Here is a 17,132-nt window from a genome sequence, read left to right as displayed (position 1 = left end):
TGAACATTTTACTCACCAATATGCTGCAGTTTTACAGAAAAGAAAGTAAGGAAAAGACTTTGTACCCAATATCTTGGACACAATATCATCTAAAGCTGCAACAAAGCACAGGGTTACTTCCTTGAAACTTTTAAGCACGTAACTCAAAACAGTGTATTTTCAGTATCTTGTCCATAGTAATACTGAATAAATACCACTACCAGGTTTCCCATGAATTCATATTTTCTGTGAATAGTATGTGTAAGATACTGAGTGTGCGGGAGAAGAAAGAGTTAGAGTTAACTCACAGTAACTTACACAGGCTACAGAAACCTACACAAGTTGCATAGAGCGCAACTCACAACAACAATAAATTACCATTTCTTTGATATAGTTACTATTAAAACAACTAAACATGAATTGCTTTATTAAATTACTTTAAACCAAACAAGTCACAGTCACATTGTCACCTCTATGAACAGCTCTTGAAAACAACCATGGACATGTCTTGTGTTTTCTTCTACAGTTGTTAATGCAGGGCTTAGAAAAAAGAAAAAAAGAAAACACAAGGTATTATTTCCTGTCCTGACAGTGGAGCTGCCCTGAGAGCGGAGCCTGCAGCGGAGGTGTCCCCACAGAGGAGGCTGCAGACAGACCTCTCTCACTTTAAAAGTACTTTCACCTGCCAACAGATGGGGACATACTGCAACATATGATGGACCTCTGGAGTATGGCATGTTTCAAGATGTATGAAAAATACTCCATTTGGAATGATAATAAGTGTATGTTTTTTCCAAAAAAAGATCAATTACCTTGTTGATATCCTTAAAATGCTTTAATTATTATTATTACTATTATTATTTTTTTGATTTACCTATTTCACCCCAAATCTACTCATAAAGATTATTTTTATTTTTGCCCTTTCTGCTTTTTGCCTTCATGCTTTACTATGTTGTCTTGTCTGAACTCTTGAGATTAACTTCCTGGTGTTTATATTTTATATTTCATTCATATACTGTATATCATATCTCCCTTTTTTGTCTGCAATTCTACATGTTCATGTATATGCATATTTATTTACCCGTCTCCCCCTCCTCCCTTTTTATTTTATTTACTTTTTTCCCCACCCTCCCAGATGCATATTAATCATGCTTAGTTATACCTTTGAATATGCTTAGTCGATAAACGGTCCGATGTTTGTTTGTGCTGTGTTTGTTTGTTTCTTCTTGAAAAATCAATGAAAGAGATCTGTCTAAAAAAAATAATCCTTAAAATGGGTATCTCCTCCTTCTCCCTCATTGAAAAATCCAGAATCTGCATATGACTAATCAAACATTTTTAATTTCAAAAGTTTTTCTGCTGGACACAAGATGTCTCCTTCTTCACTGTAAAATCCATTTCCAAGTTTCCACATCACACTTGTGTAAGTTGAATATTGTACCATGATTGGTTTCCAAACTAGTTGTAATGTCACAAATCATGCTCACAGGTCCTGCCCTTAAAATAACATTTTTAATGCTCACAGAGAAGAAGATGAATGTGAAAACAGCCTAATAGTGTTTAACTCTTCACATACATTATTCTGCATAGTGAAGATAATTTTTTGAGTGGAGAGGGAAATTACAAACCTTATATAAGGTACAGAATGATACATTTGTATTAAATGTCATGAACTGGGGTTTCCAAGTCTATTTGTCTATCTATCTATTTCTGTGGTTCATTATTTTAGTGTCAGACCACAATTTATAACTACATGGTCAAAATTTTCTTCCTGGTAGTTTGATAACAAATGAGAATAATCATCCCAAAATATAAACACAATATTATCAAAACGTCCTAAATGTGAGGCTGAATTATCAGTTACCCATATTCATTGTGTGTCTATTGGTTTGTGATAATTTCATAAACTGCAAATGTTTGGAAATATGCACCACAAAGGCACAATGTCAAATGTAATGATCAAGGCCTTAATATGTGTTGTTTTATTACCTGTCTTGTCTACCTGTGTCAAAATATACATCATGCATATTCCTAAATAAATTTACATTTAACTGAATCACTGTATACAAGACATCTCAGTTCATTTTTGCCCTGAGGACCCCCAGAAATTACCCCAATAAAAAAGTTAAATCATTCCTGGTTTGTCTGACCCTGAAACCCCCCTGAAACCACTGCAAAGCTAAAGTATCATATGCTCAGTTATACTATAGTGCAGAGTTTACAGCAACTTTAATATGAGGAAAAACTGAACCTTTATATTGGAATCTATGAAGAAACTTCTTCATGTATAATAACTATTGTTTAATAAAGGCAGACACCTGCTTGTGCTTTTGCTTAAATAATGTGCAGAGGAGACAGTAGTGTCTGCTAAAAGGTGAGAGTCTAAACAAAGTGAATGAGATAAAACATGACCAGACAGACTATGCATGATTATGTGCTGACGCTTTCAGAACCAGGATAGGATATCTCAAGGACAGATACATTGTGATGTAAATTCTCGGAGTATGTTCACTTATTGAGCATATTACTGCAAGGCCATCAGTTAGACTGCTGAACAGAAGGCTACATACATGCATAACACGCATGACCTCTATGACCTGGTCAACATGTACACAGAGACAGTGAACCTATTGTTCTTCCTCCACAGGACTCATTTGCTCACATTAACAATGTTACTGGTTTGCAGACGACCATTATAAGTTTCCTGTATAAATCCATCCCCTGCGCTCACGAATATATGGTCTGAATTATAATTTTGGCAGAAACATCTTCTGTAGGATCATATAGATTGATGACATTCATGTTCATCATATTAACTTTAGACATCTGGTGAAAAAGATTATGGATGATGTTGTTGAAGTCTCATCAAAAAGTGCACTGTCAGACAAAGAACTGGAAACAGTGTGTGGACTGGTTTGCTTGAGTGTCTAAAACTTGAAAAAGGTTTTTTGGAATCGTAATCCTGTTCCTTACGACAGATTGACGTCACTGTAATCTTTTCCACCGTCTGTTTGTTGATGACATAAACAAATGAGATTTGGCTCATTTGTACAGAGCATGAGGGGTCATGAGCAAAGACCTTTTTTTTCCCAAGTTTTTAATGCAGATGGGAAACTATTTAGTGGACCAGAAACTTGTGAAAAAAGTAATAATTTAGGGGGGATAATAGTGTTGCATTTCATTGCAATAATTGACCACAAGAGTGATAATAAATGTTATTAGTTCCACCTGTGTCTTTCCTGCTACAAACGTCTGCTCTGAAAAAGATCTATCATTTGGAATTCAGATTATCAAGAAAAGCAAAATGACACAACATGTAAAATACAAGACAGATTTACTTTTGACCAAGAGGAAAAGAAAACTGGAGACTATGGAGAAGAATATAGCAGGAGCTTTATGTCTTTTGTAAGTAAAATCTCTGGCAGTTTGGACAAAGTTTATCTTGTATTTGAATTGCACAACAAAAACTAGTGAGAAATATGCATGAAAAGAAACATACAGTCATGTTCTTGATAACGTTATTTCAATGAAATTCAATTCTACTCTTGTTGCAGTTGATAAAAATGCTTTCAGTTTATGTGTAGGTGGGGGGACGTGACATTTTTTGAGTTGCCAAAGTGGGACATGTTTGGACACCACTGCTTTATAGGTTCCATAGTTTTGGATGTGAAATCATTTGTGTTAAAAATGAAGCCTGAACTGTCCAGATTAGGTAGAATGTATACAGTGTATATGTTTAGGGGATTTTCCATTGAAGCAGCATTAGGAGTTTACTTTGAATTAACTTAAAAATACCTTAGAAATTTCATGCAAGTCTTCACAATTCAGTTACCGCAGTAGTGTTCAGTGCACACTTAGAGTAGAGGATTAATGATTGGACATTCATCTAATATGTTGTTTTATTGTGCCATAAAGTTGTGAACTTTGAGCAAAGGATCACCAAGGTGGTACAGCAGCTCTGACGAACACTTAGATGTAGATATGTAGGCCTACACAGAGATACACTGAAAAGAATGGAGGCAGACAGGTTTATCATCATTACACAATCAGTCCAAGCCAATTTTATTTCACATTTAAAATTTTAAAACATGATTAAGAAAGATGGTCAAAAGATTTCCCTTTTATCAGCTCATGCCGGTCTAGGAACATATTATCACAAAAGATATTCACTGATCTTTATATCATTAGGTTTTCAATGTGCAAATGAATTACTATAGGCCTTAGTATACAATCTCTACAAAGGTAAAAGTTCATTTCTGGTGCTTAGTCTCCACCTGAGTTTTACAACTCTGAAATCATTCTGTTAGCTACAAGACATTGAGGAAAGTAAAGGTTATGTGAGTTAAACAAAAGTTAAAAACTACCAGGAAGGGAGCATTACATTGTGTTCTCTTCCATCACATATAGAAATTGCTGTGTGTTCATATTAAAAGTGACAAGACGACATGAAATTGTCATTTTTGGCCTTTTGTTTGTGAAAGCCCTCACTGTAAAAAAATAGCAGCAGTTAAGGCAAAAAAGATTGTTCCCCATGGTTACAATTATACCTGAGTACCTAAAACAATAGTGATAGATCTACATACTGTGAGCAAACAGTTTTGGTCTACAGAGTATTAAAAAGAGAAGCTAAATTCCTAATGTTTTATTGTTCAAGGCTATGAAAATGCTAAATACAAAAAACCCCCAAAATGCTGAATTAGGTGATACATACTCTGCAACAATAAAAGCAATCTGCATCCATTTAGATACATAAGCAACTAAGACAACCCATTAAAACAATCAAGAAAATGCATTCATTTTTATGGATATTATAATAATAGTAAAAAGAACATTATTTCATCCCATTATACAGGCTACCACCACAGCTACCAGCCTGTCTGAGTCGTCATTGTGTATTTTTGTGCTATAAGCCACTTGTAAAGGACACGTTGGTCTCTCGGCTGATGCTCTCCTTAACATCCACAGGCAGTGTGTCAAAGAGATGGTCCTCCACAACCAGGGTGTTTTTGCGCAGCATGCGGCAGTTGCCCAGTTGAGCAGGCAGTCTGTCCAGACAGTTTCCTCTCAGCTCCAGCTGAGTGAGCTGGACCAGCTGGCCCGTAGCCTCCGGCAGCACCAAGAGTGCATTGTGCCCCAGACACAACACCTTCAGCTTGGTGCACCTGAACAGAGGCTTGGGCAGCACCTCTAGCTTGTTGGAATTGATGGCTAAATGCTGGAGGTTGTGTAGGAGACCCACATCCGGTGGCAGCACTGTGATGGAGTTGTGGCCCACATCCAAGTGCCGCAGTTTAGGTAGAGTGAACAAGGCTGGAGGCAGAGACTCCAGTTTATTGTGTGACAGGTGGAGAGACTCCAGGGACTTGACCTGGCCGATGGAGGATGGAATGGTGATTATTTTGTTGTGCCACAGTTTAAGGCACGTCAGCCTCTTGAGGTGCTGGAAGCTTATGATCTCCTCTATGGTTCGGATGTTGTTAGATTTCAGGTCAAGTTCCTGCAAGTTGGTCAAGCTGAAAATAGCATGTGGAATCCTCTCCAGTTCACAGCTGTGCAGCTCCAGTTCAATTAGATTTGTCATTTTTTTCAGACTATTCAGTACCAGCAGTTTCGTACCATCATTGTGCACCACTAACTTAATCAGGTGTGGCGAAAGCTCTGTGATGTTTGTGGGCATTTTTGTGAGGTTACTCTTCAGGCATAATGTCTTTAAATGCCTCAAATCTCGCATGGACTCTAGACCGATCATCTTGTTATTTTCTGAGCTCAAGTTCCCAATTAGGTTAAGCTCCCGCAAACTCCTCAGCATATATACCCAACCTGGGATCTCAGCAACATCCGTGAACTTGACATGAAGGCAGCGAAGATGGTCACGGAGGAATGCGAAACCTGTCTGCTCTACTTTGGCTGGACAGTGGCAGAGATGCAGCTCCTGCAGGCTGGTCATTTGGGAGACTTTTGCAGAGAATCTCACCTCAGGAATCAGCTCCAGTTTGAGCACTTCCAAGTCAGTGAGGTCAAACACTGCATTTGGGAGACCAGAGAGCATAAAAAGATGCAGCTCCTGCTGGTCCAGTGCATTACGGGTCACCAGCTGCCGTAGCTTCTCAAAGGTCCACTCGTGATTGAGGCTGATCTCCCTCAGCTTGTTTTCGCTGACCTCGGACAGGAAGACACCAAAGCGCTTGGAGTAGAGTTGGTCATACTGGTCAACCATGTGTAAGAGGAATGCAAAGTCATTTTTGACATCAGGAATGTCACTAAAGCTGCTCTCTTCCCTGACCTTCTCAAATGAGTACTCTTTCAGAGGTCGACGGAATACCCAGAAGAGAGAGTACAAGCACGCCATCCCGTAGATCAATATCAAAGCCATGTAGCTAATAAGCAGCTTGTTTAGCATGAAAGCCATGTTGTGCGTACAGAAGAACTTTCTGTATCCAGTGAGCTGTTTAATATCAGGTTCACAATCATGCTTAAAATTAATTTTAGCCAAAAAGGTTGAGGTGTACGACAATATCAAAATAAACTTGACAGTTTTGACAATGGTCTGAGCTACATAAAGCTTGTAGATGAAATCACTGTCCTCCACATGAGCTCTGAATTTTCTCACTTTCTCAAAAAGGGCTTTGGCCTGCTCTCCGTCTTTTTTATCCAAGATTGTCATACTACTTGGGACCTCCGCAATGGGCTTCTCTGCGGAAAACTTCACCCCAAGCATGGGTGTGGATGAGTTGACATTTGTGCCTTCTTCTTTCCCTTCTAAAGATACCTGCTTTGGTGCTGAGGGGGCGCCGGTTAATCTCTGTTTGTTCTCCTCGGAGTCCTCACAAGCCGTTTCAGATAAAGCCTTCGTCGTCCAAGGAGACTCAAAACATCTACCCAGAATAGAAACAAAATGTTCAATCTTTGAGCTCGTTTTGGGGTATTTGAACCAGAAATTGCTACTGACCATGAGAACAAGGGTGTGGATGAGGGTGAGGTATGGAAAGTATTTGGAGTACCAGGGCAAGGCAACATGGTAACATATTTGGTTGATAAAGACATATTGTTGATAGTCCAAGTTGGTCTTGACCCCCGTCGGTTGAGGTTGACTGGGATATTTCTCTGCCTTCACAGCAGTGTGCTGATGTGTGACGAGGATCTCATGGACTGCTCTGTCCGGTAGGTCCTTAGAGACTAGTGGGATGTTGGTTACAGGGGTCCCAGTGGCTGCCTCCCGCGTGCTCTGTGTGGGGAACGAGTTATGCTTAGCTCCTGCAGGCTCCTCCATGTCCTCCAGACAAGGAAGGCAAGCCACCTGGTCCTTGGTGATCTGCATGGTCATGGCGAATATGGCCAGCATGAGCATCACCAGCCCCAGGTAGTCCATGAAGACGTCCCACCATGGCTTCAGGATGCGGTACGTCGGCTGGATGTCGTTCAGGGACGCAACCTCAGTGAGTGTGAACATCACTGCAACAAAGTGAATGTGAGTAAGTTAATCTGCAATCAAGTAGTTATAGGTATTAATGCAAAAGACTGACCTTTACATTACAGCTGAAACAATTAGTCAAATAATTGATTAATCGACTTTATCATCAACTATTTTAATATCAAACAAATTATTTTTTGATCCCAGCTTCACCAATTAGAGAGATTTGCTGCTTCTTTGATGTTTTACATCACTGTAACTCTATTGTAATTATATATTTGTAACAGTGTATTTGGATTTTGGGCAATTGGTTACCTTTGAGGATGTTAACTTGGAAACAGTGATGGACATTTTTCACAGACATTTAACAGAACAAATGGTTAATCAAGAAAGTAATCAACAGATTATAATGGTGACATCTTTCAATAATGAAAATAATTGTTAACTGCAACTCTACTTTAAATTTTAAGCTTTGTTATGTAACATTCCTCTGTTTAGTCTGAATCAGAACAGTTTTTCATATTCAGCTTTCAACAGATTCTCCTTATCATTAGTAATCTGTCAGGAAAGTAAAAAGGAAAATTCAAAAATAACATTCAATATGAGCTGAAGCTAGACCGGCAGGTTACACCTTTAATCCATAGCATGTTGCCAAAAGTGGAGCGCCACATCCTGTTCCTAACACTGCTTGAGTAACGTTTAACCCCCGGCTTTACAAGGTGTGAATGTGTAGCTGTGAAGGCACTGCTGAGTGCTGGTGTGCTCCATTATTTTATCCCGGTGTGTTAAATTCAGCTCTTACTTCCTCTCACTTTTCAGTCTTGTTTCATTCAGTAATATTTTAATGATGTTTAAGAACCGAGCTAAGCGTGTTCTAAATCCAGACGTCTTACAACATGCTGTCGCTGGAACATTGCAGAGTCCTTTGATGTGAGCATAAGTCCACCAACTGCTCTGACTCACTAAGAAGTTTGGCACGCATGTGTTTCATTTAGTGAATCACCACAAAGTGTGTCCCTTTTTTCCTATTTAGTAGATGTGGCACTCTCTGTATCGTCTTTCATCTGGTGCCTGCTTCTTATCCAAACACACATTTGAAAGCAATGTAAAAAAAATGCAGTGTTTCTATGAATAAATAAATACCTTTTTATCTGACCATTGTGACTGATGATTTGTTGTTTCTTTAAGCCCCCGGGACCTCATGGTGATTCAATATTTACCTGGCACATTTTGAATATTTCATACTGAGTTGCAGCACTGAAGCAGAGGACATCCTAAATAATAGTATCCCACTGAATTGTTAAGAAGAAAATATATATTTGACTATATCCTTACAGTGACGTATGGATGGCATCTTATTACATGTACAAGGTAATTTTCCAGTCTGGCCCTTGTGGGTCAAAATTTAATCTTTTTCACAAAATACATTTTTGTTTTTCTAGAATTCACTAGAAGTTTTGATTGTTTTGCACATTGTGGTACTGTACATATTAGAGCAGAAATTCCTTTTAAAGGAAGTCTGTTTTTATATGATGTGTCACATTGAAATGTGCAGAAATAGGCCTCTAAATTAGAGGGTGATAGCATTAAATGTTAAGGCATCACTAAAAGTTGTTGACAGACAGCAGAATTATAATTAAAAGCCAGCAGTAAGAAGTTGAAAAAGAAGGATTAATTGTGTGGTTTATCTGTGAATAAAACACAACATGTTGATGTCTTGACCTTTATCTGAATTTAAGATCAGTAAAGTTTCAGTTCAGCCTCCAAACATGCAAACTGCATGTGTGAGTACACACTTCCTGCCTTCCTGCATCATGAAGGATTATGCCAAAGGTCTTCTAATACGATTTCTATTCTGCAACAGATGAATTAAAGAATATCTTCTGTCCAAGTCAAAAAGTCAAAAACAAAGTCAAAGCAGCTTTGCTATTGGCTGCTATTGCAAAATGTTTGTCAAAGTGTTGTGTGTGTGTAGTAGTGGTTTTGAGTTGTAGCCAGTACTGAATGTATTGCTCTGCAAGTCATGTGTGGTTAGGTCTGAAGTTTTATTTGCGTCACGGGGCTTTTTTTAGTTTTAGTTTTTAATCAGTTGTGCATATTACCATGACAGCATGTTTTTTGTGGGACGTAGGTAAGATTTTACTTTAGGGGCTCCTAATTTCATAATCATTTTTAATCATTTCTCCAGTGCATTTGTTGTTCCTTTCATGATTTTTGCAATACTGAAACGGATGTCAAATCTAACTAAAAGGGGAAGTAATGGTTGATCATAAATTGTGGCTATATTCAAACTATATCGGAGTAAAGTGTTATATTCAGGCTCCTGATTTATTTGGAGAACGCAGTGATGTTTATGTCCTGCAACAGCAACAAAGTTGATAGTGACTCCACAGTGGTTTATAATTACCAGCCCTTCCCCTGTCTCTTCATGCATGGCAGAAGAAACACATTCAAATAGGCTGTGAAAAAACAATCTTTTGTTTCGGGGGGCCCCCAGGAGGGGGAGGGGCCATGGGCGGGCCCTGGCAGCAGGGCAAGGCTGTTGAAAAGTCCCCAAGTTTTCACACTGGTTTGAACCTATGTATGAACAGACAGACTGCAGGCAGACCACATAAATCCGACTTTACCACGTGCGTGTAAAGTGTAAATTAATCCAGATAGATGATTAATTAAAGCCACCAGACAATGTTTAACAAGTTAAACCCAGTTCTGGACTCTAGACAGAAGGAAATTGGTTTCACATTGGCCATGTGAAAAAAAGGCTGCATGATTTATTTTTTATTTTTTTTTTGTATTTAGACAGACTTTTTCCACCACAAGGAGGAAATAGACATTTCTTTAGTTGGAAGAAGAAGCGTTTGACCTTTTTTTCCTCACGTGAGCAGTTCTTGCGCAGATCTGTTGCTGTACTGGGTCAGGTGACTTGTTGGAACATGTGAAATAGAGGATCAGCATGTGTCCCGGTGTTAAACATTCACACCAGGTAACCAGTTTCTTATCTGCACACCATTATCTAATGGGCCACGCGGGATTAAAGAACACGCCATCACCAAAGTTATTGATTATTAGAGAGCTTCAAATGATTTGGAAGTAATGAACTAGTAAAAGAAAATATACTTACTGCCTGTGTGGCGTTATCTCAATCCAATTATTTCTTCTTCAGCCTGCATGCCACTTTTCGCTGCGTTCTTCAGGTGCGTCTCTAACCTAATTTCTCAGCCCAGTTAAAACTGTAGGAATGACGCTCGGCAGTAAAAGAGAGGCCCGAGGAGCATTTGTGCGTGACAGCGCGGTTTGTCGGATACACCCCTCATACCTGAGCCCAGGAAGCAGAGCCGGCAGTGCGACTGTAGGTCAGACAATATGCGCAGGCAGACCTCCAGTGCAATTTCTAAGAAAAGGCAGATCCAATATGGAGCCGCACAGACCGCTGTTGTGGGTGTTATGGGCGCCTCTCATTGGAGGATGACATTACGGCAACTTTCCCGAAGACACCGCCTGCTTGGTTATCTGATGCTGCATTCAGGGCGTGTCGGGAAAAGGGATTGCAGACAGCTACACACAAGTTTACATCTATCTCAGCCAAACATTTGTGACCCCAGCACAAACATTTACATGACCTTAAAAGACCCTTACCAGTTACAAAGCAGTGGGTTGTAATGGCAGGGTATTTTTGTGGTGTCGCAGGTGTCTGGTGTCTGCTCGGGGCGAAACCGACATTTACATCCAATTCAACATTTTGAAATCCAAATGTTGAATTTAAATGCAGGGTCAAACATGCCATCACTCCATAATATGTAACAATTGGATTTTGAACTATGCTGAGTAATTTGAGTGCTGAGGTCACAATAATGCCCCATTTACCTCAGCCCAGTATGTAGCACTTAATTTATTTAGCAAGGCAATTAAAATTATATTAGAATTATGATGCCCGGCAGAAAACATGTTTTTTTGGTCTTTACTGCCTTTCGTTTAAGTTATAATAAAATCAGGTCTTTTAACTGAAAGCTGGCTCGTGTTGCACCAGATTCTGTGACTCAGCAGATTCAGTGACCCAAATAATAAAGAATAAATAAATAAACTCTATTGAGACTGCAAATGTTTTTTTTTTTTTTTTTTAGCACACTCATATTAAAAACATCTAATAATTTATAATATCATCATTTATTTTGATTGTATATAATACATACATTTTGATAGGGTCACATATTTTAACAGCAGAAACGGTAGAGTGTAGGTCTGCCAATAGAGCACTAACACCTCACCTGTTTGTCAATATTTGTTTTTTTTTTCATGCGGTTAATGCTCTACCTTCACAGTATCTGACAAGTCACACATTTTTGTACAATTATGTGCCCTATTGAAATGCTATAAGGCCACCATGTTTAGGAACAGATATCAAAATAGCAGCGGCAGCACTGCTGAACTTGCTACTCAGATCATAGAATCTATGATGTGTCCCAGACTTTTGTGTGACATTTTACTCCTTGTCTCTACTGTTTTTCCTACATAACTTGAACGCAGCACCAGCTTCCCCCAGTTTCTTTCAGTCTGAGACGCCACAAAATGCTTCATGGTGGTGGCGGAAATAACCTTGCTGACTAATTAAGACTTGACTTGAGTTTTTTGTGCACACACCACGTATTTTACATGCTACATTATGTGACCACAGTAAAACTATCCTACTGTTATTAACTTGCAATAACAAGGCAAAATTCTTTATATTTTGTTCTGCTACCTACCTATCTGTCTGTCTGTCTGTCTGTCTATCTGTCTGTCTGTGCACATTATTGGTATTGACAAACTCAACAGTCAATAGGACCCTGAGTGCTGAACTCATGCATCATTTCCAGCTCTTTCTGGATTTGGTTGATGATGCACCGGGTGGAGGAAGTGTCTCCTCGGTTGCTAGCCATACAGGTTTCAACCGGTCCTGGGCTGCTGGCTGTTGGCACTCTGCTCTCACTCACGCTACCCTTGTACTTTGAGAGGGAAAAAAAACAGAAGAAGAACAAGGGAGGGGGGGAGAGAAAGAAAGCAGCCACTGGGGTGTGTTGTTGTGTGATAGTGTGCCAGGTTAAAAGCTCAGATGTGAAGGTGGTGTGTGACCATACATACCACATGCAGACTAATTACACTGATAATTGGTCTTCTTTGTGTGCTTTACAGAGACATCAAGTACATGCATATGGTATGTCAGATCTGCTGTTTCCACTGTAGGGCCGAATTCTCAGAATTGAGTGGCTCAGTTTTATTAATTCTGTAGTGGATCCTCAAAGAACCGCAAACAAAGACAGAGTGGATAAAGTGAATGAAAGAAGTCAAAAGTATAAGTGCATGCAAATTCACTTAACTTTCTGACTCGGGTCACATAATTTCACGCTCTGAACGACAGCCTCCACATCTTATTTCCAAGACGTTGTTTTCAATACTGCATTTCTTCATTTTTTGATTTTAGGCAGGAATCCTAGCCTGAGTTTAAACAGCTAATGACAATAATTATGTAACACACCGTCCCGTCCGTCCTAAAAGGTACAGAGATGCTGTAATGGATGAGTTTGTTATCACACTGGGCTGCAGTGGGAGCAGCGGTTGGACGGTATGGGGTTTTCTCTCTGTGTGGATAATGCAGCTAACAGCTGAGGAGCCCAGATGCCCCTGGCAACCCGTTCAGTGTGTAGAGAACTGGCTCAACAAGCTATGAATTATTAAACATAGACCTCCCTCTCCAATTTGTAAAGAATACACCAACACTAGCTATTTGTATAACTGCACGTCAGATACACACGTGAGCTCTCTGTGTGGAAGCAGCAAAAGATATTCATTCAAATGTTGCCCAAAACCGCAATCCAACAACAAACCCAAACAAACAGTTTCTATGGTAATTAATTTCCTGTATGCACAGTAAACACAGAGTTGTCTCACCCACACACACAGTGGGGTAGGAAATTCAGGATTAGGTGAGGGTAAGTGCTGGGGCATGTAGTGGAGAGGCTTAGTGGTAAGAGGATGAATAAGTAAGTAATCAGTTAGGGTTTTTCAGGTATAGTGCGACAAGGAAGAGTGTGTGTATGTGGTGAAATTACATACAACACTCCAGGTGTCTGCACAAAGTGTATTTGCCTGTGCCTGGATCCTTTTGTTATTACTAAGAGTAATAAGGAATGCTGATGTGATATGATGTTGCAGTTGGGAAATAATGAATAAACCGCTCCTGAGGCACCAAGGTATTCTCTGTGTGTAATTGAAAAGAAACAGACAAAGATCACGTGCCATTTTTTCCACTGTTCTGAGACCTGCATGCCGGTCTCTGCTTGCTTTCGGTCTGTTTGGTGCTTGATATCTGTCATGCTGTGACTTGTAAGTGTAGTTTTCACTGTCACGGTCAAGCCAACAGAGGTTCTTCAAAGTCAGTGGTATTAGACAGCATGCATTAAAGATTTGTGCTTCTCAGGGATGTGGTGATGCCTTTTTTCAGACAAAAATCAGCTGCAACAGTAGAAGTGTTGCAATATACTGGTATTGATGATATTTAAAAAATGAAATGTTGATATCATGTTAATAATACACATATGATAATATTGTGTAAATAATCCAGCACCTCTTAAATCATTTCTATTTCTGTTCTCACTTTGTCTCCCTCCCCCAACGTCCCACCCACACACACACACACACACACCTTGTGGATCTTTTGTTTATCAGTTCATCCGGTTGTCTTTTCACTCTCCATTAAGTGTAGTTATTTATATTTATGGTTACAGCCTCTCTCTCCACCTCCCTACACTTGTATTTTGAGTGTAATTCATTTACGAGGAAAGAGACAGAACACACAATAGGCAAAGTTAAAGATGATTTGACTGATAGTGTAGATATCATGGTAATATCGTTATTGCAACTCTTTTGGCCGTGATAATCGTGTCGTGAAAAACTGATATGGTGACAGCTGTATGCAATAGTGTAGAAAACATTTATAAAAGCTCATGATGGCCACATTTTCTCAACATTTCTTCCTAATCAGCAGCAGCACACACATACACGTGGGTGCTGTTTATCATTTGCAGTGCTGATGAGATGGCGACATCACAGTTGTTTTGCACCAAGGCAGAAACACTCACACTGGACTCAGAGATCCACATCACTACAAGCTGCCAACACTAGCAGATGTCGGATAAAATTGCTCACCCCAGGCGATGCATAATCTGCTAAATGTGACTGTACAACATGGCAGACTAAGTGTCATTTTACCATTCAAACAAATATGACCTCAAAGGTAGGAATTCCAATATGTTTGACCACTGAGATCAGTTTTGAATGATCTGTCCATGAAAACTAATCCCTGTAATCATCCTGGAACAATGAGTATGACTGCCCAGCCAGGGCAACTTGAGCGTTTTCCAAACCTGATACACTTTTTATTTGGCTCCACCTGCTGTTGTCTTGATGCACATTGACATTCTTGACTGCTACTGTTGGGGTAATGATAAGAAGTGCAGGAAATTTGTAAAAGAAATACATTTATGTTGCCACACATGACTAGTGTGTAGTTTATGTTTAGTGATACATACTCATAGATATTTCTTTTGTAGACAGATGTAGAGTTGTTATTCTGTTACCACAATAACTGGCCCAATCAAATGACTCTTTGTGACTCTGTGTGGTTTCCTTCACAGACGAGGAAAGTACTGTACAGTGGAGAGGAGCGGTGCAGTCACAGAGTGGTACAGTGAGAGACAGGCTGGCACTGACCGACTTCGGTATCAGGCTTTTTGGAGATTACTTGTTGCTGTGCAAATATTTTCAATCGGCCATTTATATATTTTTGTCATAAAAACTGGAAGCATTAAGCTGCTTTTTTTTTTTTTATTGGTAATCCGGTGATGGGTTTGGGTGACCATGTAGGGCAGAGTAGGACAGTGAAGGTCACATTTTAGTGCAATAAAAGGTTCCACTTATTTACCACCAATCAAACCATGATTAGGCAACAGAGGTATAAAATGAATACCTCTATTTCCTGATAGTGGTTAACACAGTTAGCACAGTTTCCTGGACTGTGTGTCAGCTCTATTTATAAGACAAGAGAGAAAGTGCTCAGTTCACTCCATATTATTTGATTCTAGTGTAACACAGACATCTTTTTATCATTATTAGCTGAACATGAAAAAACTTACATACATTTTTCACATATAATTATAGTTAAGTTTACTATAATAATCAATAGTATTATTAAATACATGAGTATATAGTTGGGTTTAAATTAAGCATTTCTTTTCAGAATCAGAATCTGTTATTAGCCAAGTATGCAGCATACAAAGAATGTATAAGAATAAAGATAAAATAAGAGTAAGATAATAATAATAATGAAATAAACAAAGTAGTACTAGAATTAAATTAAAAAATTAAGATTTAAAATCTACTTGCAGAAATGGAATCATAATAGTTTTGAAATGGGATATAAAACTTGGAAATATGGACAGTGCCATGGACCAAGAAATTAAGTGTATGAAATATATGAAGGTGACAAGTGCATTAAATAATAATTAATAATAATATAATTATAATAATTAAATGATGTAACAGTGGATGTTAAATGCAATGTACAATGTTAAGTTCACTTAGAAATGCTTATTTCCCCCATAATTAGTATCAAATTACAGATATTTCTCTTCAAGAACCTTCCAGTGGTATTATTAGGAAATTAAAGACTTGTAAATAAAATGTTTGTTGTTGTTATTTGTTATTAAATTGTTATTGTGTCATATTGTCTAACTAGGTAGACTATTGTATGATTCTACTTTGCTTGACTATTCTCCAGGTTTTGCAGGCTAATGTCAAAGAAAATACGTTTAACATTAATCCATAAAGTAGTTTTAATTTATGTTATACCTATGGGTACAATCACCAGAATCTGTTGTGTCATTGTTATTTATCACCCTGCTTTTTAAAAAAAACAAAAAAACAAAGAACTGTTAGTAGTTTTTTGTTTAAAACAGCTTTATTGAAACAAGTAAACAAGCTTACAGCACCTTGTGTATACAACTTGAGTCTACAATGCACCAGGGGGACTAAAACAGTGGTTCTCAAACTTTTCCACGTCATTGACCCCTAAACTGGCAGAAATTAGACCACAGACCCCCATTTGATAAGATTTTGTCCCAGGGTCCCCCATCTGATAAGATTTTTGCTGTTAGATGTTTTATTAAAGAAAGTGTATGAAACCCATGACCAGAATAGTTAAATACATTCTGTCATTGTGTTACTTATGGATGGAATTATAATGAAAATAAATTGTTCCCCTTTTTGCTGGGGACCCCCTGGTAGCCCCTCAAAGACCCCTGGGGGTCCCCGGACCCTACTTTGAGAACCACTGGACTAAAGGTTGTAATAAAAATAAATAAATTTAAAAAAATTGTAAAGCTTTCAGTGTTTATACATTTTAACAGCTTTTTTTTGCACATTCAAATATATAAAAAATGTATTGTTTGATAGAGACAGTCAGCTATGAAAAGTTTGGCTTTTTGCCCGGGAATTTGGATTTGTGAATATAAAATTTGGTCAAAATAGTAATCAGATTAATTAAATAGACCTGCGAGCAGAGATTGCTGTCATATTCACCGAATCCAAATAATACATTTTCCAAAGTAATAAAAAAGTGAGGATCGATATGATGAACAATGAATGTTGATAATTTACTCCACAGTTGTTTTGTATGTGGGCAGGACCAACATGTCTCTCTTGAATTTGA

General features: G+C 38.6%; 1 protein-coding gene across 1 annotated transcript; it reads right to left on the bottom strand.

Moving 5' to 3' along the window:
* Nucleotides 1-4,614: 4,614 nt before the first annotated feature.
* On the bottom strand, nt 4,615-10,868 carry lrrc8da (leucine rich repeat containing 8 VRAC subunit Da). Its single transcript, XM_044367827.1, has 2 exons — nt 10,512-10,868; nt 4,615-7,431 (listed from the first exon to the last, which is right to left on the bottom strand). Coding segments are annotated over exons 1-2 (2,550 nt in total). The 5' UTR covers nt 10,513-10,868; the 3' UTR covers nt 4,615-4,882.
* Between the last annotated feature and the right edge of the window lie 6,264 nt (nt 10,869-17,132).

This window comes from Thunnus albacares, chromosome 12 (assembly GCF_914725855.1).
Source record: "Thunnus albacares chromosome 12, fThuAlb1.1, whole genome shotgun sequence".
Taxonomy (NCBI): Eukaryota; Metazoa; Chordata; class Actinopteri; order Scombriformes; family Scombridae; genus Thunnus; species Thunnus albacares.
Note: the sequence above shows the minus strand (reverse complement) of the source record. Positions and strands in the feature narration are given on the sequence as shown.